This window comes from Pelodiscus sinensis, chromosome 15, assembly GCF_049634645.1.
Source record: "Pelodiscus sinensis isolate JC-2024 chromosome 15, ASM4963464v1, whole genome shotgun sequence".
NCBI classification, from domain to species: domain Eukaryota; kingdom Metazoa; phylum Chordata; order Testudines; family Trionychidae; genus Pelodiscus; species Pelodiscus sinensis.
In genome coordinates this window covers 7473778-7500986 of record NC_134725.1, presented here as the reverse complement: position 1 = coordinate 7500986, position 27209 = coordinate 7473778, and the positions used below count along the sequence as shown (strand labels likewise).

The 27209-nt window shown below is 43.8% G+C and overlaps 1 protein-coding gene and 1 pseudogene across 2 annotated transcripts; both read left to right on the top strand.

The window, feature by feature from the left end:
- Positions 1-492: 492 nt before the first annotated feature.
- On the top strand, positions 493-693 carry LOC112546183 (U2 spliceosomal RNA; annotated as a pseudogene).
- Positions 668-27209, top strand: RAB36 (RAB36, member RAS oncogene family). 2 transcript variants are annotated; one of them, XM_006125422.4, is made up of 11 exons: positions 668-819; positions 1569-1673; positions 3139-3230; positions 8908-8973; positions 13502-13603; positions 14762-14826; positions 14967-15018; positions 16452-16533; positions 19542-19632; positions 21991-22110; positions 22345-27209. In XM_006125422.4, the coding sequence occupies exons 2-11, from the start codon at positions 1605-1607 to the stop codon at positions 22401-22403; spliced, it is 798 nt and encodes a 265-aa protein (XP_006125484.1). In that variant the 5' UTR covers positions 668-819; positions 1569-1604; the 3' UTR covers positions 22404-27209. The 2 variants fall into 2 exon arrangements, with proteins under 2 accessions (XP_006125484.1, XP_014430251.1); XM_014574765.2 differs by having other exon boundaries at positions 689-819; positions 1557-1673.

Genomic DNA, 27209 nt, shown 5'->3' with positions numbered 1-27209 from the left:
TATATTAGATTTTTAAATCTCATTGAAACAGATGGCAAAATCCCTATACACGATTAAAATTAATCCATAAGCTTGGAGTAAAGGGAAGGACAGTCTGCATAATGTAGTAATAAATAGGCAGCCAAGTGGTCCTACTGCACAGATCTGTATTTGATTCCTCGACACCTGTCTCTTGTTCCCAGGAAGTTAGGTGGAGAGATCACTTAAAGGCTTGATAGACCAAACAATCCTTTGTATAAAAAGAACTCTTAAAGTAGTTTCCTAGTGAACCATGCACCCTGATTTTGAAGTTGGGTGGAAGTCTGTTTAGCTGAAATTCTGAAAATTCCTCCAGGTTTCATTGCATTTTCTCAAAGATTCCACCATTAGTATCTTAATGTATTACTGGTTTTCATGGCCCTTACCTAAGGGGCTGACCCTACCAGTCCTTACTCAGGCTCACCACAAACAGAATTCAGTAGCACTATTTCCTCAATGCAGTATCAGGGGCCCATTGTGTTTACTAACCAACAGCATCTGTTCTTATCAGTTTAATATCTGATATGTTCTCTATCTGAGAACTTTATATTAAATGGATTTTTGGAGAGGGGGCGGGAGTAGGAACTCCAATAGCATCTGACATCCATAAGTTCAGCCCTTTAAAACTTCTCTGTGTTAGACAGATCTGCAATATTCCTGTGTAGTTAAGTTATCCCGTATTCCAGCTCCACCTTCAAATGTGGTTGGGGGGTGGAATGTTTCAAATCAGTTGCTATGGTCACGCAGTAGCAGGCGGAGCTCCTTGTGTAGCTGAGAACCTGCTGCATCAGCTGCTGCATGGTGAGTCCTTCTTTGCACTTTGCTACGTGATCAGTTTTCTCATTATAAATATCTTTATTGTAAATGATATAGCAGATAATTACCCTACTAATAAAGGGCTTTTTTCCACATTCCCAAAAGCTGCATTGTGTAGCAAAATTAGTGAGTTTGGAGTCAGTCTCTAGGTGATTCGGGTGACTGGAATGTCTTAATATATGCATGATTCATATGAACATTACCTTTCTTCCAAGTCACGTTGTTGTCTGAGCTGGTTTTGAATGATAGTTTTGTTCAGCATCAAGAAAAGTGTCAACTTCATTATCCTTCTGCCTCCCACCAGTTGGAAGAAATAAGATGTCATGAAGGATTTATAATGCATTTGGAAGAGGCATGAGACAGAGTTCAAATCATGATGAGAGATTTTTAAGTGTTGTGTTGAAACACGTTACAAAATTATTTATCAGATGGAGAAACTGTAAAATTCATCCTCCATGGTGGAGTCTCTCTTGTTTTCCTGAAATGAGATTTGGCTGCATTGTAACCTCAGAAAGCCAGTCATTGCTGCTACAACAACATAACAAAAGAGTTCATAAATAGGGCATGTATTACAAAGTGAAATCAAAGTTCTACAAGCAGTGGGCTTCCAACTGCCTGATATATGTACCAGGAAAGCAAAGAGGCAGTATACATAAGGAATGGTAATTTATTTTTTTCATTCATGTTTGGGGTCTGCTGAGAAGATTCATGATCACTGACAGCCTCCTTTACAGGTTTCATGTCTAACAGAGACAGACTGAATTTGGAAGATGAAGTCCAGCCTCATGCATTTGGTTCCCCCTGTGAGCAGGGACAGAATAATTTCCCACTTCCCCAAGGTAAGAAGCTTCTCCTCCATGTTCCCACAGTTTGGCACTTGGCAGGCTAAGTAGTGCCTTCTCCCTCCCCCTGATTTCGGAGGCAGTTCGTTTTTTTTCATTTACATAACTTTATTTTTTGTTGTTATTTTTGTAAATGCAGAAATTAATTATTGAAGAAAAATACACAATTTTAAATTTTTTCACAAGCATAATTCCCTCTAGAGAAAGAGCTGTAGAACATTGCCTAACAACTGCCTAAATTACGCAACAGTAAAAGCATGTATCTTGTAACTAAGAACATAAGATCAACCTCTCTGGGTCAGACCAATGTTCCATTCTAGTTCAACATCCTGTCTTCTGACAGTAGCCAATGCCAGATGCTTCAGTGGGAATGAACAGAGTAAGTAATCATCAAAAGATTCATCCACTGTCACCCATCCCCAGCTGATGGCAAACAGAGGCTAGGGGAAATTAAATTCATGATACTGTGACTGAATTTATAAAATAGCAGAAACTTACAGGGAGGGTTATGGAAATGGGGGGGGCAAACCAATCCTTCTTTACTAGAAATTCGTTATAACAGAAAAAGCTCACTAGCACAAGATGAGGTATAAAAGACAGTATAGTAAGAATGATCTGGTGGATACCATGGCCAAAGCAGTGAATTATTTCCATTTTCTGGGGAAAATTAAAGTTCCTGAATCTTTAATGCCAGGCAAAAACTACAGGGATAGCTTATACAGGCAGTCCCCGGGTTACATGGATCCGACTTACATCGGATCCCTACTTACAAACGGGGTGAGGCAACCCTGCACTAGCTGTTTCCCCCCAGCAGACCAGGGAGACGCGAAGCTAGCGCCCCTCCTGAGCAGACCAGGAAGATGCGGAGCGGCTTTTCTCAGCAGACACATCAGCTTGAGAATAAAGGACTGAGGGAAGTGAGGTGTGGGAGAATAAAACTGACCCCTGGAGAAATGTTTGGCTAGAGTTTCTCCTACAATATGTACCAGTTCCAACTTACATACAAATTCAACTTAAGAACAAACCTACAGTCCCTATCTTGTACGTAACCCAGGGACAGTCTGTATCTGGTGGAGTTTATCTAGCGATTTACATGGCGAAGAAAGCTTATATTCAAAGTGATAAAAGTGATGGAGAAGATACTTTCACTGTCTTAAGGGGAAGCTGCCAGTCTATACACAGAGTTATTTGATTAATTTCATGTGGATGCTTTCAGCCTGGAATAGTTAATTCACTTTAAATTCACACCTTCTTTTATTCCAGTTTAATTTTAATGTAAAGAGAAACCCACATACTGTTTAACCTCACTGTCTGTTAATCCAAGGAACTCTTGTTTCCTGTCTATCTTTTTTGAGGGCTACAAATTCATCACCTTGTTAATTTGTTTCCAGTTGGCTGAACTCCTTATATGTTAGACATCATCATACAATATATCTAAATTACTATTCTTTATTATCTGCAGTGGTACACACCAGAAGCCTGTCTCCAGTTCAAAGACCACTTCCATGCACAGGTCAGGAGTGCCTGTCAGCAACGCAATACTGGAACAGTTGGGTGAGCCTCTGTAATAAATAGGCCTTTACATTTTAAAAATTATTTCAAGTTCTTACTTAAACCAGCTTTCCTCAGTGTCTTATCCTCACTTCACACCCACCTTCTTGTATTTTAAGCCAGTGAAGTTGTGTCTGTAAGGGTATGTCTACACTACCACCCTAGTTCGAACTAGGGTGGTAATGTAGGCAACCAGAGTTGCAAATGAAGACTGGGATTTGAATTTCCCGGGCTTCATTTGCATGTTGCCGGGCGCCGCCATTTTTAAATGTCCGCTAGTTCGGACTCCGTGCCCGCAGCTACACGCGGCATGAACTAGGTAGTTCGGAATAGGCTTCCTATTCCGAACTACCTGTACTCCTCGTGGAACAGGAGGTAGCCACGGGCACGGAGTCCGAACTAGCGGACATTTAAAAATGGCGGCGCCTGGCAACATGCAAATGAAGCCTGGGAAATTCAAATCCCGGGCTTCATTTGCAACTCCGATTGCCCACATTACCACCCTAATTCGAACTAGGGTGGTAGTGTAGACATACCCTAAGGGAATCCTTAGCTATGTTTGATAATAGTTCTCCAGTGATGTTCCCTCTGCTTCCCACAAATTGGTGTTAAAGTCACTTTTCCTGGTGTGTAGACAGGACCAGTCAGGTTTAACAACTTGGGTTAACCATAAGTAAAATAGGTGTGGGAGTTTGTTCATTCTGTCCACACCAGAGGGACAACAAAGTTCAAAACTAGGAAATAGGGTGCAGCCTTGCTGTCCTCCTCTCAGTTGATGCCAGTTGTGAGTATCAGAAACCAGTAAATGATAATAAATAATACAAATCTTTGGACCAAATTCTGCTTTCATTTACACTGATGTAAATGTGAAGTGACTTATTTTCAGTAAATGGAGTTATCTAAAAATCTAGCTGTAACTCTTTCTTTAAAACTATGCCAGGGAAACAGATGTTTTATACCTTCCCCTTAGAGCTGAAGCATCATTCTAGAGAAGAATAATATATTATGCTGAGAAATGCAAATCAATTTTCTTGTGCCTTTCATAATGCTGCTTTTATGTCATCTGTCCCAGAGCCGGCTTTCTTTTTATATGCTCTTTGTAATGTTAAATTTCACAAACTCAGCCTTATGATTTCATTGCTGAGACAAAGCAGAGAGCTAAGCTGTGAGGGAGATCATCCTTATTCAGCTGCAATACATAGTTTAAAAATAAAATTGAGACCGTTACTGGCAAAGTTTGTCTCTGATAAAAAGAGAATATTTATGGGGGATTTGTTCCACTGTGAAAATCTCTTTCTAAAGGATATTATACGTTGAGTAGTCATAATGAAGTTCACTATTCTTAGGGTAAGTCTAGACTACAGGATTTTGTCGACAGAATTATTGTTGACAGATACTATCGACAAAGCTTCTGTTGACAAAGAATGTCTAGACTACATTCAGTTCTGTCGACAAAGCAAGCCGCTTTGTCGACATGACAGTGTGGACGCAAAGGACAGTGTAGATGCAATAACGCCTTCTGTCGACAGAACTCTGTTGACAAAAGGCGTTATTCCTCGTAGAATGAGGTTTACCGCTGTCGACAAAACTGCTGAGTTCTGTCGATGTTATGTCAGCAGAACTCAGTGGCAGTGTAGACGCAGGTATAGTTTTGTCAAGAAAAGTCCACTTTTGTCAACAAAACCCTATAGTCTAGACACACCCTTAAAGACAAAGCTTATTCATTTTCTTGAGTATTCATTTTTCAGCAGAACTCCTCATTCATCTTATTGAGGAGTCTTGCTTTGGGATATAAGTGCATAGCATGGCCCCGTATTGTTAGTTTTTCTTTGCTGTACATCTGTTGCAGATACCAGGGCCATTTTCTGGATCTTTAGCATGCTGGCAAAATATTATTTAGTGAACAGAAATATTCTTTTAACATGTAAACCAGATATTATTGTTTTTACAAGAAGTACAGCAACTCCCTTTTTATTTAATGTAGCCCCAGTGAATGGAAAAAAGGGTTTCTACTTTGACTCCTTAATAAAACTGAAAATTTGGCTCTCTTTTCAATGGTCACTAGATGGGACCATTGGTACACTGCTTCTTGACAGGCAACTGATGGTTTGACCCAACACATGGAAAACAAGAGCACTACTTGTCATGAACAGTTGTCTTCCTTTCCTATTATTTTTAGTATTGTGTAATATTTCTCATTGCCTGAAACAAGACAGTGTGAGTAATTCAATGGCTGGTAGATCATATTAGGTCCATCAGTCTCTGAGCCCCAGAGTAGGAGTTAATGGAAGTCACGTACTCAAACAGTTATATCCTTCTCTTGATTCCTTTTGCCTTTAATTTAATCAAATATCATATCATCAGCAGTTAATAATCAGGCATCAGAATTCCATGGAAACATGATATAATCTCATATATTGTTAAGTAAAACTTTCTATTATTAAAAGTTAGTATAGCACTATTAAATCTGTTACAGCCTCTTCCCGACTTATGAACTGGTTACAGACCAAGCAATTGGTCGTAACTCGGTCCATTCGTGAGTCGGACTCCATTGAGTTACACGTGACCACGCTGTTCATAAGCGCAGATCGCGTTCGTAACTTGGGGTTCACCATTTACGACACCTTTGGTCATAACTGCAAGTGGTCGTAAGTCAACCATTGTATTTCGGTAGCATACAGACAGACACTGAATTATCATTAAGAGGTTAAAAAATAATGAATGGTCCTGCAGCACTTTAGAGACTAACAAAAAACTTGCTCCATTCATCTGAAGAAATTGGTTGTGCCCACAAAAGCTCATGAAAGCAGTTACATGTTTTGTTAGTCTCTAAGATACTGCAAGGCTGTGTCTACACTGGCATGAATTTCCGGAAATGCTTAAAACAGAATAGTTTTCGTTATAAGTATTTCCGGAAAAAGAGCGTCTACATTGGCAGGCTGCTTTTCCGGAAAAGCCCTTTTTCCGGAAAAGCATCTGTGGCCAATGTAGACGCACTTTTCCGGAAAAGAGCCCCGATCATCATTTTCGCGATCGGGGCTTTTTTCCGGAAAAGACTACTGGGCTGTCTACACTGGCCCTTTTCCGGAACAGTGTTCCTGAATAAGGACTTATGCCCGAGTGGGAGCAGCGTAGCTTTTCCGGAATAGCGGCTGATTTTGTACAGTAGAGCGTCATTGCTTTTCCGGAAATTCAAGGGCCAGTGTAGACAGCTCGCAGCTTATTCCGGAAAAGCGGCTGATTTTCCGGAATAAGTGGCCCAGTGTAGACACAGCCCAAGAGTATTCGTTGTTTTTTAAGGGTTTTTTTCAGTAACAGACTAACATGCCTACCACTCTGAGGTATTCAGGCTATGTCTATACTACAGAGTTTTTGCAGAAAAACAGCTGTTTTTCCACAAAAACTCGCGGAGCGTCCACACCTCAAGCACATTTTTGCACAAGTAAATCGAAAGATCAGAGGGGGTTTTGCGCAACTGGTAATCTTCATTCTACGAGGAAGAATGCCTTTTTGCGCAAGAGCTCTTGTGCAAAAATGCGTGTGTGGATGGGGAAAAGGGTTTTTTTGCGCAAGAATAGGGAAGAGTAAAAAGCACAGATGCCCTGGTGGCCATTCTGTCCATAACAATCACTGCTTACTTGCAAGAGAGCATCCAGGCAGTCTGGATGATCTCTTTTGCAAAAGCATATCGCAAAAGATCTCTTCCAACAAAAGCTTCTTGTGCAAAAAGCCTGCAGTCTAGACATAACCCCAGAGGTTAGTTCATCAAATATAATCAAAGTTACCTAGCCATCTGCAGCATCTTAAAGACACACTAAATTGCGTTTTCAAGAATGCAACTCGAGTCACTTAAAACTCATCTTCTGCTTCCTGTGAGAGGATCCAAAGCAAAGAGTATTATTTGAAGCCAGACTCCGATTAATACTATTACAAATAGCCAGGAAATCTTTTGGCACTAAACTCTGTGTGGTCTCCTGAGATAAATCTGACAGTAGATTAGTCATTATTAGATATTTTATTGTTCAGGTCCCCCAAGGGGCTTGAACTTGTGCCATTCAAGTCAGTGAGTCTTGCTGTTGATTTTAGTGGCAGCAGGATTGAACCTGTGCATTTCCACATGCTCTCAAAAGATTCTTGCATACCTTTGCATGCAAATGCTCACACCTGCATATACTCACATAAACATACAATACAAGCATTCATAGTAGGAAAGAGTCTCTGCCTTAAAGAATTTACAAGCTAAAAAAAACTGCACAACATACAAAACACATTATTTATCTCTGTTTATACTATAAAGTCCTTTTTGCAAATCAGTCTCCTCCTTTCTCCTTTTACTAATTGCAAATACAGGCTCTGGTACTTATTTGATTATGCTGGTAGGGTGTACCCTTGCAAAGGCACACGTTCTGAGGTACACCCCTCTGCCTGTGTGTAACCCAGAGGCACTGAGGCTATGTCTAGACTGCCTCTTTCGAAAGAGAGCGTCTAGACTGCACGTTTAACTTTCGAAAAAGCGGCTTGCTTTTTCGAAAGAAAGCATCCAGTGAGTCTGGATGCTCTCTTTCGAAGAAGCCCTATTTACATTGAAGAACGCCTTCTTTCGAAAGAGGAACTTTCGAAAGAAGGCGTTCTTCCTTGTGAAATGAGGTTTACCGCCATCGAAAGAAAAGCCGCATTCTTTCGATTTAATTTCGAAAGAACGCGGCTTGAGTCTGGACGCAGGGGAAGTTTTTTCGGAAAAAGGCTACTTTTCCCGAAAAAAACCCTGAGTCTGGACACAGCCTGAGAAGGAAGAGTAAAGTCTGCTTTAGAGCCTTAGCTAAGAGCCAGTTGGCTTTTAGCTCATGTGATAGAAGCTCATAGCTTCAGCCTCTGAGGTCATAGGTTCAACCCTGCTTCTGATTTACATGTGCCTTACAACTTACTGGATAGGAGCTTAAATCACCAATATGTGGTAAGAATATTGAAACTAAGAATAAGTCAGCACTACATTGGCACAGCTGCAGCACCTCTGGAGAAGACATGCTGTACCAATGGGAGAGTGCTTCCCAGTCAGCATCATTACTCTACTTTGGTGATAAGCAGACATTATGTTGATGGGAGAGCATCTCCCACTGATACAGCACCAGTGTGAACAGTGAAAAACTCGCAAAAGTGACAAAAAGTCCTGTGGTACCTTATAAACTAACACCTTATAGACTATACCTGCCTCTGGAATTTCCACTACGTGCATCTGACGAAGTGGGTCTTTGCCCACGAAAGCTTATGCTCCAATAAATCTGTTAGTTTATAAGGTGCCACAGGACTTTTCCATGTTGAATAGTAATAGAGGGGGAGCTGCGTTAGACTGATCTTGATAAAACAAAAGGAAAAAATATGTAGCACTTTAAAGACTAACAAGATGGTTTTAGGTGAAAGCTCATCACCTACTAAACCATCTTGTTAGTCTTTAAAGTGCTACATAATTTTTCCTTTTGTTTTAACAGGACTTTTCGTCGCTTTTGCAGATTCAGACTAACACAGCTACCCCTCTGATGCAGTGCAAAACTCACATCATTGTGGGGTGGGGGAAGCAGGGTTTTTTCATATTCTTGGATGATGTAAGTTATGTAGACTGAGGCTTAGGGTAGCCCTGTCCTAGTATTAACAGTATTGAACAATAACAAAATGCTTGTTACAGGCTGAAAATATCCAAAGTGGTTGTGGTAGGAGACCTCTATGTTGGGAAAACCAGCCTCATCAACAGGTACAGTATATCTCAGCAGATGGGGATTGCTGTTTAAATGTGTAACAATTCCTCTGCGTTTTGGTCTCTGTTCCTTTTGCCATCTATGTTTTCAGGATGATTGCCTCATTGCTTTTCTGTTCTCTATTAAATCAATAATTAAAAGTTAAGTGTTTTTATTCAACTCTTTGCTGATGAAAGTACCCTCTATTGTCAATCTCAAGATGATACTGAAGGAAAACCAGAGACCAGAAAACCAGCACCTTGATCAGTCCTTCCTGGCAGTGCATGATTATTCCTTCTGGTACATGCTCAAATTATTTGACCAGTCTATTTTTAAATGATTCAAGAAATGCGGCTTTCAGCATTGCCTTTGGAGAAAGTATTCTAAAGACTTCAAAAATAATCAGAATTCAAACACCCATCTGATGTGTGGAATGGCCCTCAGAGTCTCAGTCTTATTTGGAGAACTGATCTTTAAAACATTTTTAAAAGATCTTGCTTATTCATTGACTCCAGTAAAAGCAGTTCAGGACACTTCTACTCCTGCAGGAGTTTGTGGGGAGCCCAGAGATTCCTCTCACACCTTTGGGTATAAATTGAGTCAGTTAAGCATGAAGACCTCACAGCATTAATTTCACCGATTCTTCCTAAAACCTGTCCCACATTTCATGTGATGACAGTATAAGAATATAGAATTTAAATAGCTTGTTATCCTTGTAGTTTCCTTAGTATGTGCATAATTTCAGTCAGTTCCTCAGTATTTTGAAGACATAGATTATGGATGGTTTCTCACCATTTTGGATGATTTAATTTTTTTTCTCCATTTAATGTGATCCATGTTAATCTGTATTTGCCACCTAGTGGATATCCCTCAAAATGCAGTATTCCATCATTTTAATGTCTTTGATCATCTACAAATAGGCTATGTCTACACTCGCGGCTTCTTGCGCGAGTAATATGCAAATGAGGCTAAGTGTGGAATATCGCCTAATGAGCCAACTTTTTTTTTTCAGAAGAGGCTCTTGCGCAAGAAGGAGTGTCTACACTGCCCCTTCTTGCGCTAGAAAAACCCTCTTGCGCAATGCCGTTATTCCTGAAAATAATCAGCGTAACTGCATTGCGCAAGAGGGTTTTTCTTGTTCAAGAAGGAGCAGTGTAGACAGCTCCTTCTTGTGCAAGAGCCTTTTCCACAAAATGGCGGCTCATTAGATATGCAAATGAGGCTCAGCGATATTCCACGCTTAGCCTCATTTCCATAGCTCTGGCACAAGATCGCGCCAGTGTAGACATAGCCCTAGAGATGCCCTCTATAGTTTTCCCTTTGTGTTTCACTTACTTTATCCTTACTCAGAGTAACTACCCTCTTTATTGCCAATTTGTTTCTCATTGATTTGGTAAATATTTTTTCACTACAATGTGACTGCATACCAGTCTTTGGCTGGACAGTTAGCCCTGGTCTACACTATGGAGTTATTTCAAAATAACCCTCTTTAGGTCAAATTTGTAAGTGGAGCATCCACTCTAACAAGCCTGTTGTTTCAAAATATAATGGGCTGGTTATTTCAGAATCTGTACTCCTGCTTTCCTTAAGGAAGAACGCTAATTTCAAAATAGTTATTTTGAAATAGTGCTAGTGTGGACGCTCCGCTGCTGCTAATTCAGAATAATTGGTTTCCAGAGGCTTCTCATAGCTGCTGCTCTGACCACACTGGCCACACTTGGCATCTCCACTGCTCCCCTTCTCCCACAGAGCTTAACACTCCAGGCAGTAGTATAAGGGGTCTCTCATGTAGCCAGCTTTGCAAGTCCCATGTGACATAGCAGCCAGCAAGGCAGGCCATGACAGACCTCAGTGCTCCCTTGGAGCCTCCCATGGCTGCCAGAACTCTTGCTGCTCCCTCGGCTGCCATTGGCCAGGGATGCAGGAGAGGTCTGGCCTGGACTTAAGCAGAGCTCCTGAACCTCATCAAGGTCTGGGGGGAGAGACCAACCTCCAGGATCTCCACATCAGAAAGAAGAATGTGGACTTCTATGGCCAGATCGCCGCTAACCCGGCTGACAAAGGCCACAGCTGGTCACTTGACTAGGTCTGCGTGAAGATCACAGAGCTCCGGCAAGCCTACCACAAGGCCAAGAGTGTTTTCTCTGGGGTTGCACCACACAGCTGCCGCTGCTCTGAGCAGCTGGATGTCATCCTGAGAGTGGAGTTGGTCACCTCGCTCCCCCTGCCCTGTTGTCATGAAGTCTGACCAGGGCATGGTGGTCAGGAGCAGGATGGGGATGTGTGTCCTGTCTATGCCCGCCCCTCCCCCACAGTTCAGGAAGCCCATGGCAGCAAAGCCATCCATGACAGTGTCCACGTTCCCCAGAGTGATGACCCTCCATAGCAGCACCTGGCTGATGGCCTTGGATACCTGCATGAGCACAATCTTGACTGCATTTCCCCATGCCAAATTGGTTCCCAGCTGAATGGTAGCTCTCTGGTGGGACGAGCCTCCAAAGTGCTATGGTGCCACGCTTCTGCATGGGGATGGCAGATCGCATGCAGGTGTCCTAGTGCCTGGGGACAGAGGCGAGCCACTCACAGAGCTCCAGGAAGGTGGTGGAAGTTCTGCAGCCACGTGGGTTGTCCCATCACTGAAGGACAATGCAGTCCCACCAGTCCAGACTGGTCTCCTGCCATCAGAAGCGGCGTTCCACAGTGTCCAGGGGATTGAGGCGCATGCGCTGCAGCAGGACCACCAGACCTGGGTAATCAGGCCTGCAGTCCAGGCCGGGGCTCACCCTGCAGGTCCTGGTCCTCGTCGCACGTGTGCGGTGTGGATGAACTGTGCCATGAGGCGCAGCAAGAATCCTCTCAGCCTAGCAGTGCTCTGCAGCAGCTCTAGCTCATGCTTTGAGTGCAAGGGCAACCAGAGCACACCACGTCCATTTTGAGTCCCGCAAGGAGGAAGGCAGCGGAGGAGCGGCCTGTGAGATGCAGCCCTAGAGAGGAGCTCTGAAAGCACGTGTTGCAGCTGTCCTGACCAAGCAACCAGAAGAAGTGTCCGCCCTCTGCAGAGCGCTTCCGGGGGCTCTAAGTGCGAGGCAGGCTGCAATCCGTGTAGATGCGCCATTTCAAAATAATTCTGAGTAATTTTGTTCTTAGTGAGAACTTCCTATTTTGATTTTGTTAAATCCGAAATGATGTCGATTTTAGTTATTTTCAAAATAGCGTCCTAGTGTAGACATGCCCTCATAGAATCATAGAACTGGAAGAGACCTCAGACGGTCATCAAGTCCAGCCCCCTGCTCTAGGCAGGACCAATCCCAACTAAATCAACCCAGCCAGGGCTTTGTCAAGCCGAGACTTAAACACCTCTAGGGATGGAGACTCCACTACTTCCCTAGGTAACCCATTCCAGTGCTTCACCACCCTCCTAGTGAAATAGTTTTTCCTAGTATCCAACCTGGACCTCTCCCACCACAACTTGAGACCATTGCTCCTTGTTCTGCCATCTGTCACTACTGAGAACAGCCTCTCTCCATCCTCTTTGGAACCTCCCTTCAGGAAGTTGAAGGCTGCTATCAAATCCCCCCTCGCTCTTCGCTTCTGCAGACTAAACAGACCCAACTCCCTCAGCCGCTCCTCATAGGTCATATGCTCCAGCCCCCTAATCATTTTGGTTGCCCTCCGCTGGACCCTCTCCAATGCGTCCACATCCTTTTTGTAGTGGGGGGCCCAGAACTGGACACTACTCCAGATGCGGCCTCACCAAAGCCAAATAAAGGGGAATAATGACATCTCTGGATCTGCTGGCATTGCTCCTCTTAATGCATCCTAATATGCCATTAGCCTTCTTGGCTACAAGGGCACACTGTTGACTCATATCTAGCTTCTCATCCACTGTAACCTCCAGGTCCTTTTCTGCAGAACTACTACTTAACCGGTTGGTCCCCAGCCTGTAACTATGCTTGGGATTCTTCCGTCCCAAGTGTAGGACTCTACACTTGTCCTTGTTGAACCTCATCAGATTTCTTGTGGCCCAATCCTCCAATTTGTCTAAGTCACTCTGGACCCTATCTCTGCCCTCCAGCGTATCTACCTCTCCCCCCAGCTTAGTGTCATCCGCAAACTTGCTGAGGGTGCAATCCATCCCCTCATCCAGATCATTAATAAAGATATTGAACAAAACCGGTCCTAGAACCGAACCTTGGGGCACTCCGCTAGAAACCGACTGCCATCCTGACATCGAGCCATTGATCACTATCCGCTAGGCCCAGCCTTCTAGCCATCTTTCTATCCATCTTACCATCCATTTATCCAATCCACAATCCCTTAACTTGCTGGCAAGAATATTGTGGGAGACTGTATCAAAAGCCTTGCTAAAGTCACTGACTTCCCCATGTCCACCAAGCCAGTTACCTCATCATAGAAGCTAATCAGATTGGTCATTTAACTCCTCCCTCTATAACACACCTTGCACAATACTGAGACATGATAGGGCATTTAAAAGAAAAATCCCATCATGCTCCTAGCTTTCTCCTGATATTTTCTTCATTACAGGTTTTGTAAAGATAGTTTTGACCGAGACTACAAGGCAACCATTGGAGTGGATTTTGAAATTGAGCGGTTTGAAATAGCTGGCGTGCCATATAATCTCCAGATGTAAGTTGGAACATGATAGTATTAGCTGTTTTTCTTTCTTGCATGTCTTGCAGCTTGAACAGAACTTGAATTGCTACAGGCATGATGTATAAAAGCCTCTGGTTTATATTCAGCACAACATCTGAAAAACACCTTTTGTCCTTGAGCACTGGAGAATGTAATGATTTTAGTATAAACATCAATCTGATGGGTTCCTTGTTTGTGAAAAGTTTATTATAGCACCACCCACACTCACCTAAAATATACCATGTCTGATTTTTTTTCCTTTTACTCAATTTTTTGTAACATTGAGTGAATCCCTGAGCAGCAAATTATAACCTATGGCTATATCTGTTCCATTCATTTGTCTTTAGTAGGAGTACATGAATGTACCTGAGCACAGAATTTGGTTTTCATGAGATTCAGGCTTTGTTCCCACACTCATTGAAGTCATTGTCAAAGATTTCACTGGTATAGGATCAAGCACTAAGGCCCAGATCAACAATGATACTTAAGCACCACAGACTTAGATAATAAAGTTTAATCTTCACATGCTAGATTTGGCTCCACTGTGATCCACAAAACTCCTGCCAAATCCTGTAGATGTTTAAACTCGGTACCAACATATTCTGGGTACAAGCGCTCTCACCACCTAAGATTCTGCCTCTGGGAATGCACATTTCTTCCTAACTTCAAGTGTCAGGATGCCTATTTTCTGCCTAAGTCCCAGTTAGATCTGCAATTGGGAAAAGATAGGTGATCATCTGTCTAAACCCATGTGCAGGGCCCAAAACTCTAAGCTTGCTCAGAGACCACTGCTATATCAGGTCCCATTCAAAATTTTGCTGGAGGAGGATTCACCTTAAAACTGTTAGCCCAATGGTTAGTACCCATGCCTGGGACTCTGCTAGAAGGGGAGAAATTATTTGAACAGGGACTCAGGAGAGTGTTTTGGCCACTGAACTTTGGGCTAATGCAGGGTTAAAATGCCTTCATTAAAATAATGGTGCTTTACAGGATATCTTTCAGTGCTTAATGGGTAACATATTCCAGATGGTAACATTGCTCTGGTATCACATTCTTTCCCAACCTGTACCAGTCTGTTGCTTCATTAGTGTGTTTGCTCAGGTTGCACTGGGTTTGATTGACCTGAAAAAAGTCTCTTTTCCTCCTGCACAGATGGGATACTGCAGGTCAGGAAAAGTTCAAGTGCATTGCATCTGCTTATTACAGAGGAGCAGAGGGTGAGTAAGTCAGAAAGCACTTTACAGTCAAGATCAAATGAATTGTTCTTTCACTGTATACTTCAGGCACTGAGTTGTACCCATAAGATTTCTAAACTACTGTCTCATTTAATCATTTTTCTGTGCTGTTTTTATTGCAGTTATTATAACAGTGTTTGATTTGGCTGATATCCAGACTTTGGATCACACAAAGTAAGTTTCTGGCCATGTCTTTGAGATTATAGTAGAAGGTCTCCAGTATAAAACTGAACTAGGAATTAAGATTCACTGGGCCTGAAATTGGTGTGCAGAGATCTTTCCAAACCAGAAGGATAAAGGGTGGATTTAGACAATGTGTTTGAATAATTTACTATCTCAAATGTTATTAATTTCCTAGGCACTCTACTTACCAAATAGCATTTTCTTACTCCAGGGCTATCTGTAACAATGATCATGGTAAAAAGGTTTTAGTGCATACACTTAAAGCAGACTGTGTGTTGTAGAGGGGAGGGAATTGGATTCTGGAGAGATTATCTTGCACAGATCAATCATCTGCAGTGCCGTGTCTGCAGAGCGTACAAATATAATTTTATTAAATGGTGTCTCTTCTTGATAGAAGGTTAAAGTCTATGGGGCTAATTTTTCTTTCACTAACCTTGGTGGAACTCAGAAATAACTCCACCAAAGTCAATGGCATTTCAAAGGTATAAAACTGATGTGAGATAAGAACCAGGCATATCCTCATCATGATCTCTTCCATTAGGGGGCTAAGTAGATTCTTGCACCAGTGGAAGTGTCTCTTGTTTTCCTTCACTCTCTTTGCTTCATCATTCATCTTTTTCATTCTACTTGTGCTTCTCATACTCTTCGGCTGTGTCTACACTGGCCCCTTCTTCGGAATAGCATGCTAATTTAGAACTTTGGAATAGGGAAATGCGCGGGGGATTTAAATATCCCCCGCGGGATTTAAATAAACATGGCCGCCGCTTTTTTTCCGGCTTGGGGAAAAGCCGGAAAAGAGCGTCCAGACTGGCGCGATCCTCCGGAATAAAGCCCTATTCCGGAGGATCTCTTATTCCTACTTGAAAGTAGGACGCTCTTTTCCGGCTTTTCCCCAAGCCGGAAAAAAAGCGGCGGCCATGTTTATTTAAATCCCGCGGGGGATATTTAAATCCCCCGCGCATTTCCCTATTCCAAAGTTCTAAATTAGCATGGCTATTCCGAGGAAAGGGCCAGTGTAGACACAGCCTTCCTGTTCTTGCATCTTATGCCTCATCTCTGTGCAGTGTCTCCTTTGCTTTGTCCCTATCCCTGGCTGTGAATAGTATGGCACTTTTGCTTTCCTTCTCTAGGGGCTTTGATCTCTATTGGACTTAGATTCTAAAGTGGGCAGGTTTGGCTGAACCCGGAACTACTTTCACAGAATGGTAAGCATGTACCCAGAGGAGCTGGAATAGCTTCCAAACCATTTATTCTCTAGTGGGAAAGGCACATGACACATCAGCAACATGTCTTCTCTCATTCTCCTTGTTGTTGGTTTCTTTGTTTCTTTCCCTTTCCACTATATACCTCCATTTCTTTTACTCCTCTTTGCCCACTTTTTGCCCTCCCTAATTACATCTCATTCCTCCCGTTCTGCATTTCAGGCAGTGGTTAGAGGATGCGTTGAGAGAAAATGAGCCTGGGTCCAGCTTCATCTTTCTGGTTGGAACAAAGAAAGATTTAGTGGTAAGTAGGAGAAAGGCAGTTCATAAAATGTGTCTTGCCCCTCCCCTCCCGCCTTCCAGTGAATTTCCATTTGAAGTTAAGTCTAGGTGTTGAGTCCCAACAGCATGTGGCAGCTGCTGTGAAGATCTTGAGAAACAAATTGTACAACTACCAAGGCAAAGAGAGGTCATGTGGATCTAGAGTGGTGAGTTTCAGAGAATGGAGCAGAGTGAGCAATTTCTGGAGTGCTGGAGGTCACCAACACACTCCCTGTTCTGTTGGAGGCACAGCTTAACCAAGCACACCTGAACTCGCAAACAGCAAAGCCACGGAAATACCGCCAAGGAGTGCTATGTAGACAACAGGTTCAAAAGCTCAGTATGTCCCCATATTCTGCTTCTCTGAAGGGGTCATTTGCAAAAGGCAGAGGGAGCAACTCGCCCCTTCAGACCTGAGGTTATCTCCTTCATTAGCCAACATCTTGCCAAAGTTGAAAGGTCTGAAAGTCAACACTTTTTCTTACTGTTTAGCTATGTTTCCTTTCAGCTGCTGCCTGCGGTGCTATTCATATCCCTAGAGATCCTTTTTCCATCTGTTCCTTGGTTTTCCAAAGAAGTGCTAATGCACCCCACAAGGCTTTGCTCTTCTCAGTGACAACAGGAGAAGCTCTTAAATCTTCTGGCATTTATCAGGGCTATTGTAGGTGGCACAAAACATTAAACAGGGTTGAGAGGTCTGGGGACACATGAGCTGGGCTCAGGTTGGACTGGATGTAAGAAGGAATTCTGTTTGGAGGAATGTGGGACTTTGCCTTCTGTGGCGAGAGAAGATTGGATTAAAACTGGAAAGATGCCAGCAGGTAGAATAGACTGATTATTACACTTCCCACCTATAAATATTTTTGAGATGCTTACTGATCATCTGTCACTCTTCCAGATGTGCTTTGGGCAACTGTCAGCCAGCGAACAGTGACTGAAGCAGTGAGAAGTTCTTAATGCAGGGAGCCAGTGGTAATGGGGAACTGGCCCCTCTCGCTGATTATGCTACTCCTGGGGGTATGATTCACTAAAAAAATTTAAAAATTTGGGCATACGTATATCCTATTTTGAAATTTTGGCAAAATTCTGCAGATTTTGGAAAAATAGCACTATAAAATCATGTGGCACATTAGAAACTAACCAGTTTATTAGGTCATGAGCTTTTGTGGGTAAAACCCACTTCATCAGATGAGTTGGGTGGAAATTACAGAATCCAGGTATATATAACAGCAAAAGCAGTTATTGGTCAATTGTAGGACTGGTAAAAGTGACGAGGAGTCCTGTGGCACCTTATAGACTAACTGAAGTGTAGGAGCATAAGCTTTCGTGGGCAAAGACCCACTTCGTCAGATGCATCTTGCATCTGACGAAGTGGGTCTTTGCCCACAAAAGCTTATGCTCCTACACTTCAGTTAGTCTATAAGGTGCCACAGGACTCCTCGTCGCTTTTGCAGATTCAGACTAACACGGCTACCCCTCTGATGTAGGACTGGTGTTAATCAAAATAATTAAGTCAGGGTGGATGTTTCTCATTCACAGCATTTGATGTGGAAATGTGAATATCAAAAGTAGGGAAATTACCTTTGTCTGCATTAACCAGTTAAGATCTTTATTCAAGCCTAAGTTGATAGTATTGAACTTGTAGATGAACTCCAGTTCAACTATCTCCCTCTGTAAGTAGATGATAAAAGTATTTTGTAGAAGGATGGATACTTTTAAATTCATTACTGAATGTCCAGGGTGGTTAAAATGTTTCCTTACAGGTTTGTGTGTTACCATTCCTGATATCTCGCTTGTGTCCATTTATCTTTTGGCACAGAGATTGTTCAGATTGGCCAACGTACATGGCAGAGGGGCATGTGAGAGTGAGGGATCGTTTTCCAGAATAGGTTCTAGATTCTCAGTGATGTGCTAGAGGGGTTTCAGCTGGGGGCAACAGGTGATGACGAGTTCTGGTGTTCTGTCATTTGCCTCGTTGGGCCTATCTTGAAGTAGGTGACTTCTGGCTACTTGCCTGCCTCTGTCCATGGATTTCCTCACTTTCTCAGAAGGGTATTTAAGTTTTCAGAATGCTGGATAAAGATCTTGTAAGCGTTTGTCTCTGTCTGTGGGATTGGAGCTGCCTGGCTGCTCCCAGAGCAGGGGGCGGGGCTGCAGTGTGGCTGCCCGGTTGCTCCCAGGGCTAAAGCAGGGGAATGGGAAAAAGCTAGTGCTACTCAGTGCTTTGGAAGCCAGGAGGTGGGAGCTGATTTTGTACAGGTGCCTGACACTGGGGGATGCACTAGCTTTGGGTAGGGGGCCCGCAACCATAATAGAGGGGCCTACGGTGCAGGGCAGGTGCCAGCAGCCGCAATGGGGGCTGAGTACTGTTGTGGGCATAGAAGCGGCAAGGCTGTGTTTGCCTCCCCAAGCCAGGCTCTCACGCATCCTCCATGTGGAGGAGAAAGAGCAAGAAGAGTGGACCATCACAGTTACTACTGCCCTATTGTGGGTGGCTCCTATAATTCACTGCTAGAATTATTTAGAGATCATCTGCTTAGCACTGTCTTCGTACAACATCTAACATAATCAGATCCTGGTCCATGAGCAGGTTTTCTCACTGCTCCGGCAATACAAACAATAAACAAAGGAAGGCAACATTTGATAGCTCTCTAGACTACTCTATTCTTATTGTGCTCATGTCTGCTATCTGATGCTTCACTGCTGAAATACAGAGGCAGAATTATATTTTAAAATAAGTCCTCTGTAAATTCCACTAGGTAATATCTATCTAGCTGTTTTCTTTGACTAGTTTCACTTGGTGCATGGAACATCCTGGTGTATAAGCTACAGGGCAAGGTCAGGAAAAGGAAGAGCTGCCCACTGTGAAAGCTGGAAGTCTCAGAGTATTGGGACTGGTAGCATGTTTGCATTACTGTTACTCCAGATATACTCTAGCAATGTTGGGCCTGCTTTTTGCTACTGACAGTGATTCCCCACTGTTTTATTCAGTCAGGTGCTGCATGTGAGAGGACTGAACTGGATGCCATTCGCTTTGCCAATGAAATGCAGGCTGAATACTGGTCAGTCTCAGCCAAAACAGGTTTGTCACTGCATTGGAGACCAGTTGCATGTGGCCAATGTTACATGCTGAGAAAGGGTATGTCTACACTACAAAGTTAATTCGAACTAACGGACGTTAGTTCAAATTAACTCTGATAGGCGCTACACGAGCGCTCCGCTAGTTCGAACTTAATTCGAACTAGCGGAGCACTTAGTTCGAACTAGGTAAACCTCATTGTACGAGGACCAAGCCTAGTTCGAACTTACTAGTTCGAATTAAGGGGTGTGTAGCCCCTTAATTCGAACTAGTGGGAGGCTAGCCCTCCCCAGCTTTCCCTGGCAGCCACTCTGGCCAACACCAGGGAAACTCTATTGCCCCCCTTCCAGCCCCGGATCCCTTAAAGGGGCACGGGCTGGCTACAATGCCCATGCCAGGTGCAAGCCTGCCAGCACCCAGCCAGCAGACCCTACACCTGGCACGGCTCGAGCCAGCCACCCGATGCCCCCCAGCCCTCCCCCTCTTCCCGGGACCAGGCTGGCGGCTCCCGGGAGCTTGCCCAGGACCGCAAGAGGCGGGCACCCGCCTGGTCCAGTGCAGACATCGTGGACCTTGTCCACGACCTCCGCACTAGACACAGGAAAGCGTCCGGCTAGGGCAGGAGAGCTGCCAGCCTGGCCCCCCAGGAGCAGGTGTGCATGAAAATCAAGGTGGTCCACTGAGACACCCGACCCTGAGCCCTGAGCTTACGATGGCCGTACTGGGTCAGACCAAAGGTCCATCTAGCCCAGTAGCCTGTCTGCCGACAGCGGTCAACCCTAGGGACCCTGGAGGGGATGGACCAAAGACAGTGACCAAGCCATTTGTCTCGTACCATCCCTCTCCAGCCTTCCACAAACTTCAGGCAGGGACACCACTCCTACCCCCTGGCTAATACCACTCCATGGACCCAACCTCCATGAATTGATCTCACTTCTCTTTAAACTCTTTTCTAGTTCTAGCCTTCACAGCCTCCTGCAGCAAGGAGTTCCACAGGTTGACTCCTTGCTTTGTGAAGAACAACTTTCTGTTATTAGTTTGAAGCCTGTTACCCATTCCTTTCTTTTGGTGTCCTCTAGTCCTTCTATTATGGGAACTAATAAAGAACTTTTCTGTATGCAGCCTCTCCACCCAACTCCTGCTTTTATAGACCTTTATCATAAACCCCTCCATCTCCTCTTTTCTAAGCTGAAAAGTCCCAGTCTCTTTAGCCTCTCTTCATATGGGACCTGTTCCAAACCCCTCATCATTGTAGTTGACCTCCGCTCTCCCACCCTCTCTCTTCCCCTCTCCCACCTCCTTTTCCCAGTCTCCCCCAGTTTTGTTCAATAAAGAGAGATTCTATTTTTTAACACAATTGTCCTTTATTTTGTACATCAGGAAGGGGGGGCTAGGGAGGGGTAAGTGGAAGGAGGTGAGGGAGGAATGGGTACGAACCCCCAATGGGGAGGACTGGGCTGGCTCTGCGGGCTTCTGGGGGTGGAACCTCTCCTGCAGACCCCCAATTGCCCCCTCTCCCCAGATGGCAGCCTGCGGCAAGTGCAGCCGGGCTGATGGCCGAGTGCTGTGATGTGCCCAGTGTGGGTACTCCAGGCAATCCAAGCCAGAACTGCTTTGCAAGCGGGGCACCCCTGAGAACTGTCTGTCCGGGGTAGGAATCGGGTCCCTTTAAGCACAGCCTTCGGTTAGCCTGAGACAGCAGCTCCACGCTCTAAGTCCTCATCTGATGCCCTGCCAGCACTGCTTCCGGCCATCCTTAACCCCGCTTCAGGGTCCACTCAGTGTGGACTTGCTAGTTCGAATTAGCAAAACGTTAATTCCAACTAGTTTTTTAGTCTGGATGCGTTAGTTCGAATTAGCTTAGTTCGAATTAACTAATTCGAACTAAGTTAGTTCGAATTAGCGCTGTAGTGTAGACATACCCAAAGAGACTATCACATTCTTCCCTCTATGTGCTCACCAGTGTATGGTCATGTGCACACTAGCTTATATATATATATTTGTTTCTAAGTGGTTCTCCATGACTGTTTGTTCATTTCTACAGTCATGTTTGCAGAAATGTGCATTGTCTAGGTTTATGCTTAGATAATGATGTACAAGTGTTTGTGTGTGGTGTCAGTGCTCAAATTGGGTCCACTGATTAAAAACATATTTGTATGTGAAGTTGAAGGAAGAAAATGAGAAAATGTCACCATGAGGTGGCGGGGCTTCAGATATGCTGTTATTTTGTGGGGAGACATGTCGGTGTGGCACACTCTCTATTTTCTCTCCCGCTTGAGCAGTGTTTATATTCATGTTTGTATATTTGACCATGCATAGCTGCGGGTTTGTAAAACAGGGTGTTTCCCTCCTGTTTCTCAGGGGAAAATGTAAAGGAGTTTTTTTCCCGAGTTGCTGCCTTGGCCTTTGAACAGTCCATGCTGAAGGAGTTGGAGAAGAGCTATGGTCGCATGGCCCAGATCGGGGCAGGAAACCTCATTAGTACGTTCAGCTTCACTCTTTCTGTCTTCTTGAGTCACTTACAAGTTTGGAAAAATGGGGATTTTACTTGAGCCAAATTCTGCCAGCACAATCTCACTCATCTCATTCTCAGTCTGTCTTGGTTCTTATGTGAGGTTGCACAAATGAAAGCTGACTCTGCTCTCTGTCATCTTTATTACAGGAAGGCGATCCTACATGGATTAATTATATAACTTTTTCGTTTGCTCATTACAGGAATAGAAGGAAACTCACTGGAGACTCCAGAAAGCAATGCCCAAGCGAACTGCTGCTAGCTGCCAGTCATTCCTGCAAGCCTCACACTTCCATCTGCATATGTGTACACCAACTTGTCACACCTGTAGCAGGGAACGCTCTCAAGCAGCTTCCAGTTGGGAGATTGAAGGTCAATTTATCTTGGAAAAGAATGGAGGAGGGTGAAAACGATTTGCGCGACGTCCCTTTAAACAGAGTATCTCACTTCCACCCTTTGCTTTGTGCTCTCTTTGTGCAAGGCAACACATAACCCTTCCTTGTGCAATGGGGAGCTTGCCTATGTGATCACCTGCGGGGTGGCAAGCTGTCTTTACTCAAGGAGATGGAATCAACCCAACTTTCCTCCTTCTTTCAGGAGGTCCTGTAACTTATGTGCTGTACTTGTTTTGTGTTCTTGGTAGCCACTTGAGCTCTAGAATCATGAACAGTGAAGCCCTTGTCTTGTGGGAACAGGAAACACAAAGCCGTGCTGATTATTATGGTGCATTTGATCTATTGTCTCTCTAAAACACAAAATCCTTGTGCAAAATTATGCTGATGTGCATGCAAGCAAACCTAGTTTACCATGATAGTGCTGACATAAATATATTTGCCTTGTATCTGGGGTCAGGATATCGGGTTTCAGGTTACCTGTAGATCCTTCATAATTTTTAACTCTATACATGTTCTTCTGTGAATGGAGGCAAACCAGAATACCTCTCAGATGTGCATGTGACTTCATGCTGGAGTAGTACTCATCAGGGTGATGTGGGTGTCCTGGGCCACCTCCTGCCTCCTCCCAAAGCTATGTCTGGCTGATACCATCCTAATGCCCTTCACTTCCATCTTATCACTCATGGCCTGAGTTGGAACTTCCGAGGTGGTTCTCCTTATACACAACTTTAATTAATTTAAGAGCTACATAGTTAGCTCTTATCTATTTACAGATTAATTAAGTTATCAGTTAGCACCCTTTTGATACATTTTTCTGTATCGTTTGTATTTCTAGAGTAGTTTGTTGCTGGTGCTGAGACGCAGAGGTGTGGCGCACTCTCAGGGCTTCAAGCAATACCTTTCATGTGGGTCATTTATTCCTAATAATGGCACACATAGAATCATAGAATCATAGAACTGGAAGAGACCTCAGAAGGTCATTAAGTCCAGCCCCCTGCTATAGGCCTCACACTAGGGGCTAACTTGGCATCAGTTATGTAACTTAAGTCAGTGTCATTTTCAACATACTTTCTGCCTCTCGTTGTGGGCTAGTACTGAAGTCAATGGGAGAGCACTCACTCATCCCCTTATCGCATCTTCACCAGGCCTTCTAAACTGAGGCCTCTGCTTCGATCGCAACAATGCCAATTTAGCCTGTAGTGAAGATAAGCCCAACGTGCACTGCGTCTTGGTGGAAAGCGAATCAAAGAGAAATGTAGCATTTGCCACTGATATACTCTGATTTCCAGGATCTGCACCTTATGCAACATCTCCTGGAGAAAGTCATGAGACCTGCCTCTGCATTTATGCCCTGCCAAGATCACACTGCACACAGTCAGCCACTAATATGGTTGAAACCAGATAGGCTCTTGGGCTTGGACTCCTCTCCAAGGAGAAGGGGAGGTCAATTTTCTCTGTTAGGGTTCCTTACACACAGACCCATAAGACTAAGAAGATCCACTCAAGCTCCAAAAAAGGCTAATCTTCCACCTCAGAGGTTCACCAGGCACTTGCAGTAGGGCTGGGCTGTCAGCCCATGTTTCCCTTGTAGTGAGGCAAGAAACTTCTGGTACTGTTACCATTGACTCTGGATCTATTGTCTCAGCAGCCATCACGTCTGGTACCAACGGGTGCTGTCCCAACACCACCTGTTTCAACCTTTACAGCTTCACAGACATATGAAATGGAAAATGACCTGCTCTGCCCCTCTGACCCTGGATTGCCGTTGATTCAGGAGTCTATGGGATTGGTATTACCTCTGGCCCTCCTGGACCTCAGCCTCTTTTGCACTGGAGCAGAGAACACTGTCAGCAGTAGTGCAGGTTAAGGGATGGTCTAAGATTGTCTTAGCTGGACTAGCTGGTGCCAGGGTGCCCCCTTCATCAGCTCTTGGCTGTTCTTTAGTGTTGGCACCAACGGCAACCTCAGCTTTGGCTTTGGGTGTTGACGTCACGCTAGGCATCATCACCTGTAGAGCTTGTTTTGGGAATGGACTTAGAAACAAGACCTTCTGTGTCCCAAGATAAATGTATTGTTCTGACTGCAGTACCGCTACTGGTACCAACTTTATCTCTCTCCCTTCCCCCCGAGAGTGGAATGTATTGGGCAGACCAATGGTCCCCCTTGATCGGATACCTGCTGTGCTGACTACCTATGTCTAACTCTTCTCCAGCCTCACCGCAGCACACAAAGTCCAGTATACCATCTAGGCTATCTTGATAGGGAGGCCCTTGGTACTGGAATCAATACTCATCCCCTAACAAGGAGGGGCCAGCGTTCCCTGAGACGTTTTGGCCTCTAATGACCTGTTGATTTTTATATGTGTCGCACATCTCAAATGCTTGTCCACAGTACTTGTGGATACCAGGATGTTCTAACCATTGACCTGCTAACAATTGACAGAACCTGAAGCTGAATTCCAGCAGAGGACTCCAGTTCTGGGATCTGATAGATGGAGCAATGCAAATCCGTCAGAAGGGCTGAGCCTTGGGTGGACTGAGTCCCCTGCCCTGCTGGAAAGGGAAGGGGCAAATCCCAACCCTAGATGAACTGTTCATTCCCCTGCTGGAAAACAGATCCAGGAACACGGGGGTGAGGAGGCATGGCCCTCTCACTGCAGATGCCCAGGGGTAGCTATTGGTTGTACATATAATCCTTTACACAGCTGCATCCACTGGAAGAAGAAAGAACAGATACTTACCCATGTTCTTCAAGATGTGGGTGCAGATGTGTATTCCATGACCAACCCAATCATCCTCTCTGCATATTGGAGTGTTAGGCCACTGGCTACTGCAGAGGAACAGAGGTGTTTGGGGGTAGCATCACCCTTCTATAGCCTCAGATGGGTTCACAAGGAGGCGCAGGGTGTGTGCATTGCCTTAATGGGCACTGCTGCAGAAAACATTTCCAGCCCTGGTTTGCTGAGCATGTATGCACCCCTCCTTCTTCAAATTAATTATATTTTGGCATCCATATCACTAAGAACAACAGTTACCAGTACGTTCTTTTCCTGTTTAAAGAGTTAGGATCTGAGACCAGTTTTACTTTTTGCTTTATAATTTTTAAAGAGCATATCCTGTCTGCTGAAATAAGTTCTTAATCCTGTTCCCCTCTACTTCTTTTACTGCTCTGTAGAGTAGGTGGCAGATTGTTCCTCTTGCCATCAGAATCTTGCCCTATGGATGCAACTGTGGGGTAAAAACAAAGACAGAGATTCAATTGAATAGAGGAAGCTATGAAATTTAGGAATAGTTACAGTAAAGAGAAGGTACAGATGATTATAGGAAAGGAAATTTTATGAGGTTGTAGCAAAATTCTGATAATGTTTTTTTCATTGATCTAATCTTGTCACTGTTTTTTTACGTTTGATATTTTGGGCGGGTAAAACCAGAACCCAAGATCCAAATATTCCCAGGCTTTGTAGAAGTCCAGATCTGAAGATTCTAGTTTAATTCTTTCTCTGTGTAACATTCCAAAGGCTTTATTATTCTCAGCCTTGTGCTTTATGTAGTCATGTCCATTGGTGTGAAATTGTACTTGCTCAGAATAGGATAATTTTGCAGTCTGTGTGCATGTGTGAATGGCTGCAGAAAGTGTAAAGCACCAGAGAATCAGATTACATATATTCCCTCATCCTAAAAGGAAGTGGGTATACTCTTTCCCTTCCACTTGTTTTTCATAGATCCTATCTACACTACAAATCTAACCTGTCACAGCTATATCATAAGTGACATATCTGTTCTAATGTCTCTTCATAATGTAGACAGGACATGGGTTTTTTTGAAGCATGTTACAGCTGAAGTCGTGAACTTGGTCATCCCTCCCCAAACTAGACATCTGTGAGCTGGTAAAGTTAGATGACATAGTGTAGGTAGGTATATAATTGATGGGAAAATGTTCCAGTTTCTTGATGCTATGAACAGTTTGCTCCATAGCTGTATGGGAGCAATAGTAGTAGAGTAGTATTTTTGTCCTTATTTGCATATTACTTTTACCAAAATGGTGTGTATTTTATGAGTATGTGCACTCTTTCTACATAGAGAGGAAGAATGAGCATTTCCCACATAGGTACCCTAATGTGTTTGCCATGTGCAGGTCTCTTTATGAATGGCTATTGCAGAACAAACACTCTTGTCACAGCTTGGTGAGCTTGTCAGAGCATGCAAACATTTCCCAGGTTTCCCCTCTTATTCCAAGAGTTAAGTTCCCTCCAGCCCTACCCCTATAAGTTTGATTCTTTAGGAGCTAGAGTACCCATAGATTAAAACAAGGCCTGCATAACATAGAAATTCAGAGGCATTGGGAAAAAGAATGAAGCAATTTTACGTTGTGGGCAGCCCTGACTCGATCCCATAGGAACTCCTGTTTAAACCTTATTGGTTGTCCCTGTTGAATTAAATGGCAAGGTATTGTCAGAAATAACGGCGATGAAATACCTGCTAGGTCAGGATTTCCAAGACTACTGTCATTATGCATAAACTTAAAAAACAACAAATAGTCTGGTAGCTTTTATTATGCATGATTATTGTTTATACGTCTCTGATCAGATTGATTTTTCTAATTGAACTTCAGTGTATATTGCAAAAATACAAAGCAAATGACAATAAATAACACTCACAGTTATTTTTAAAGAA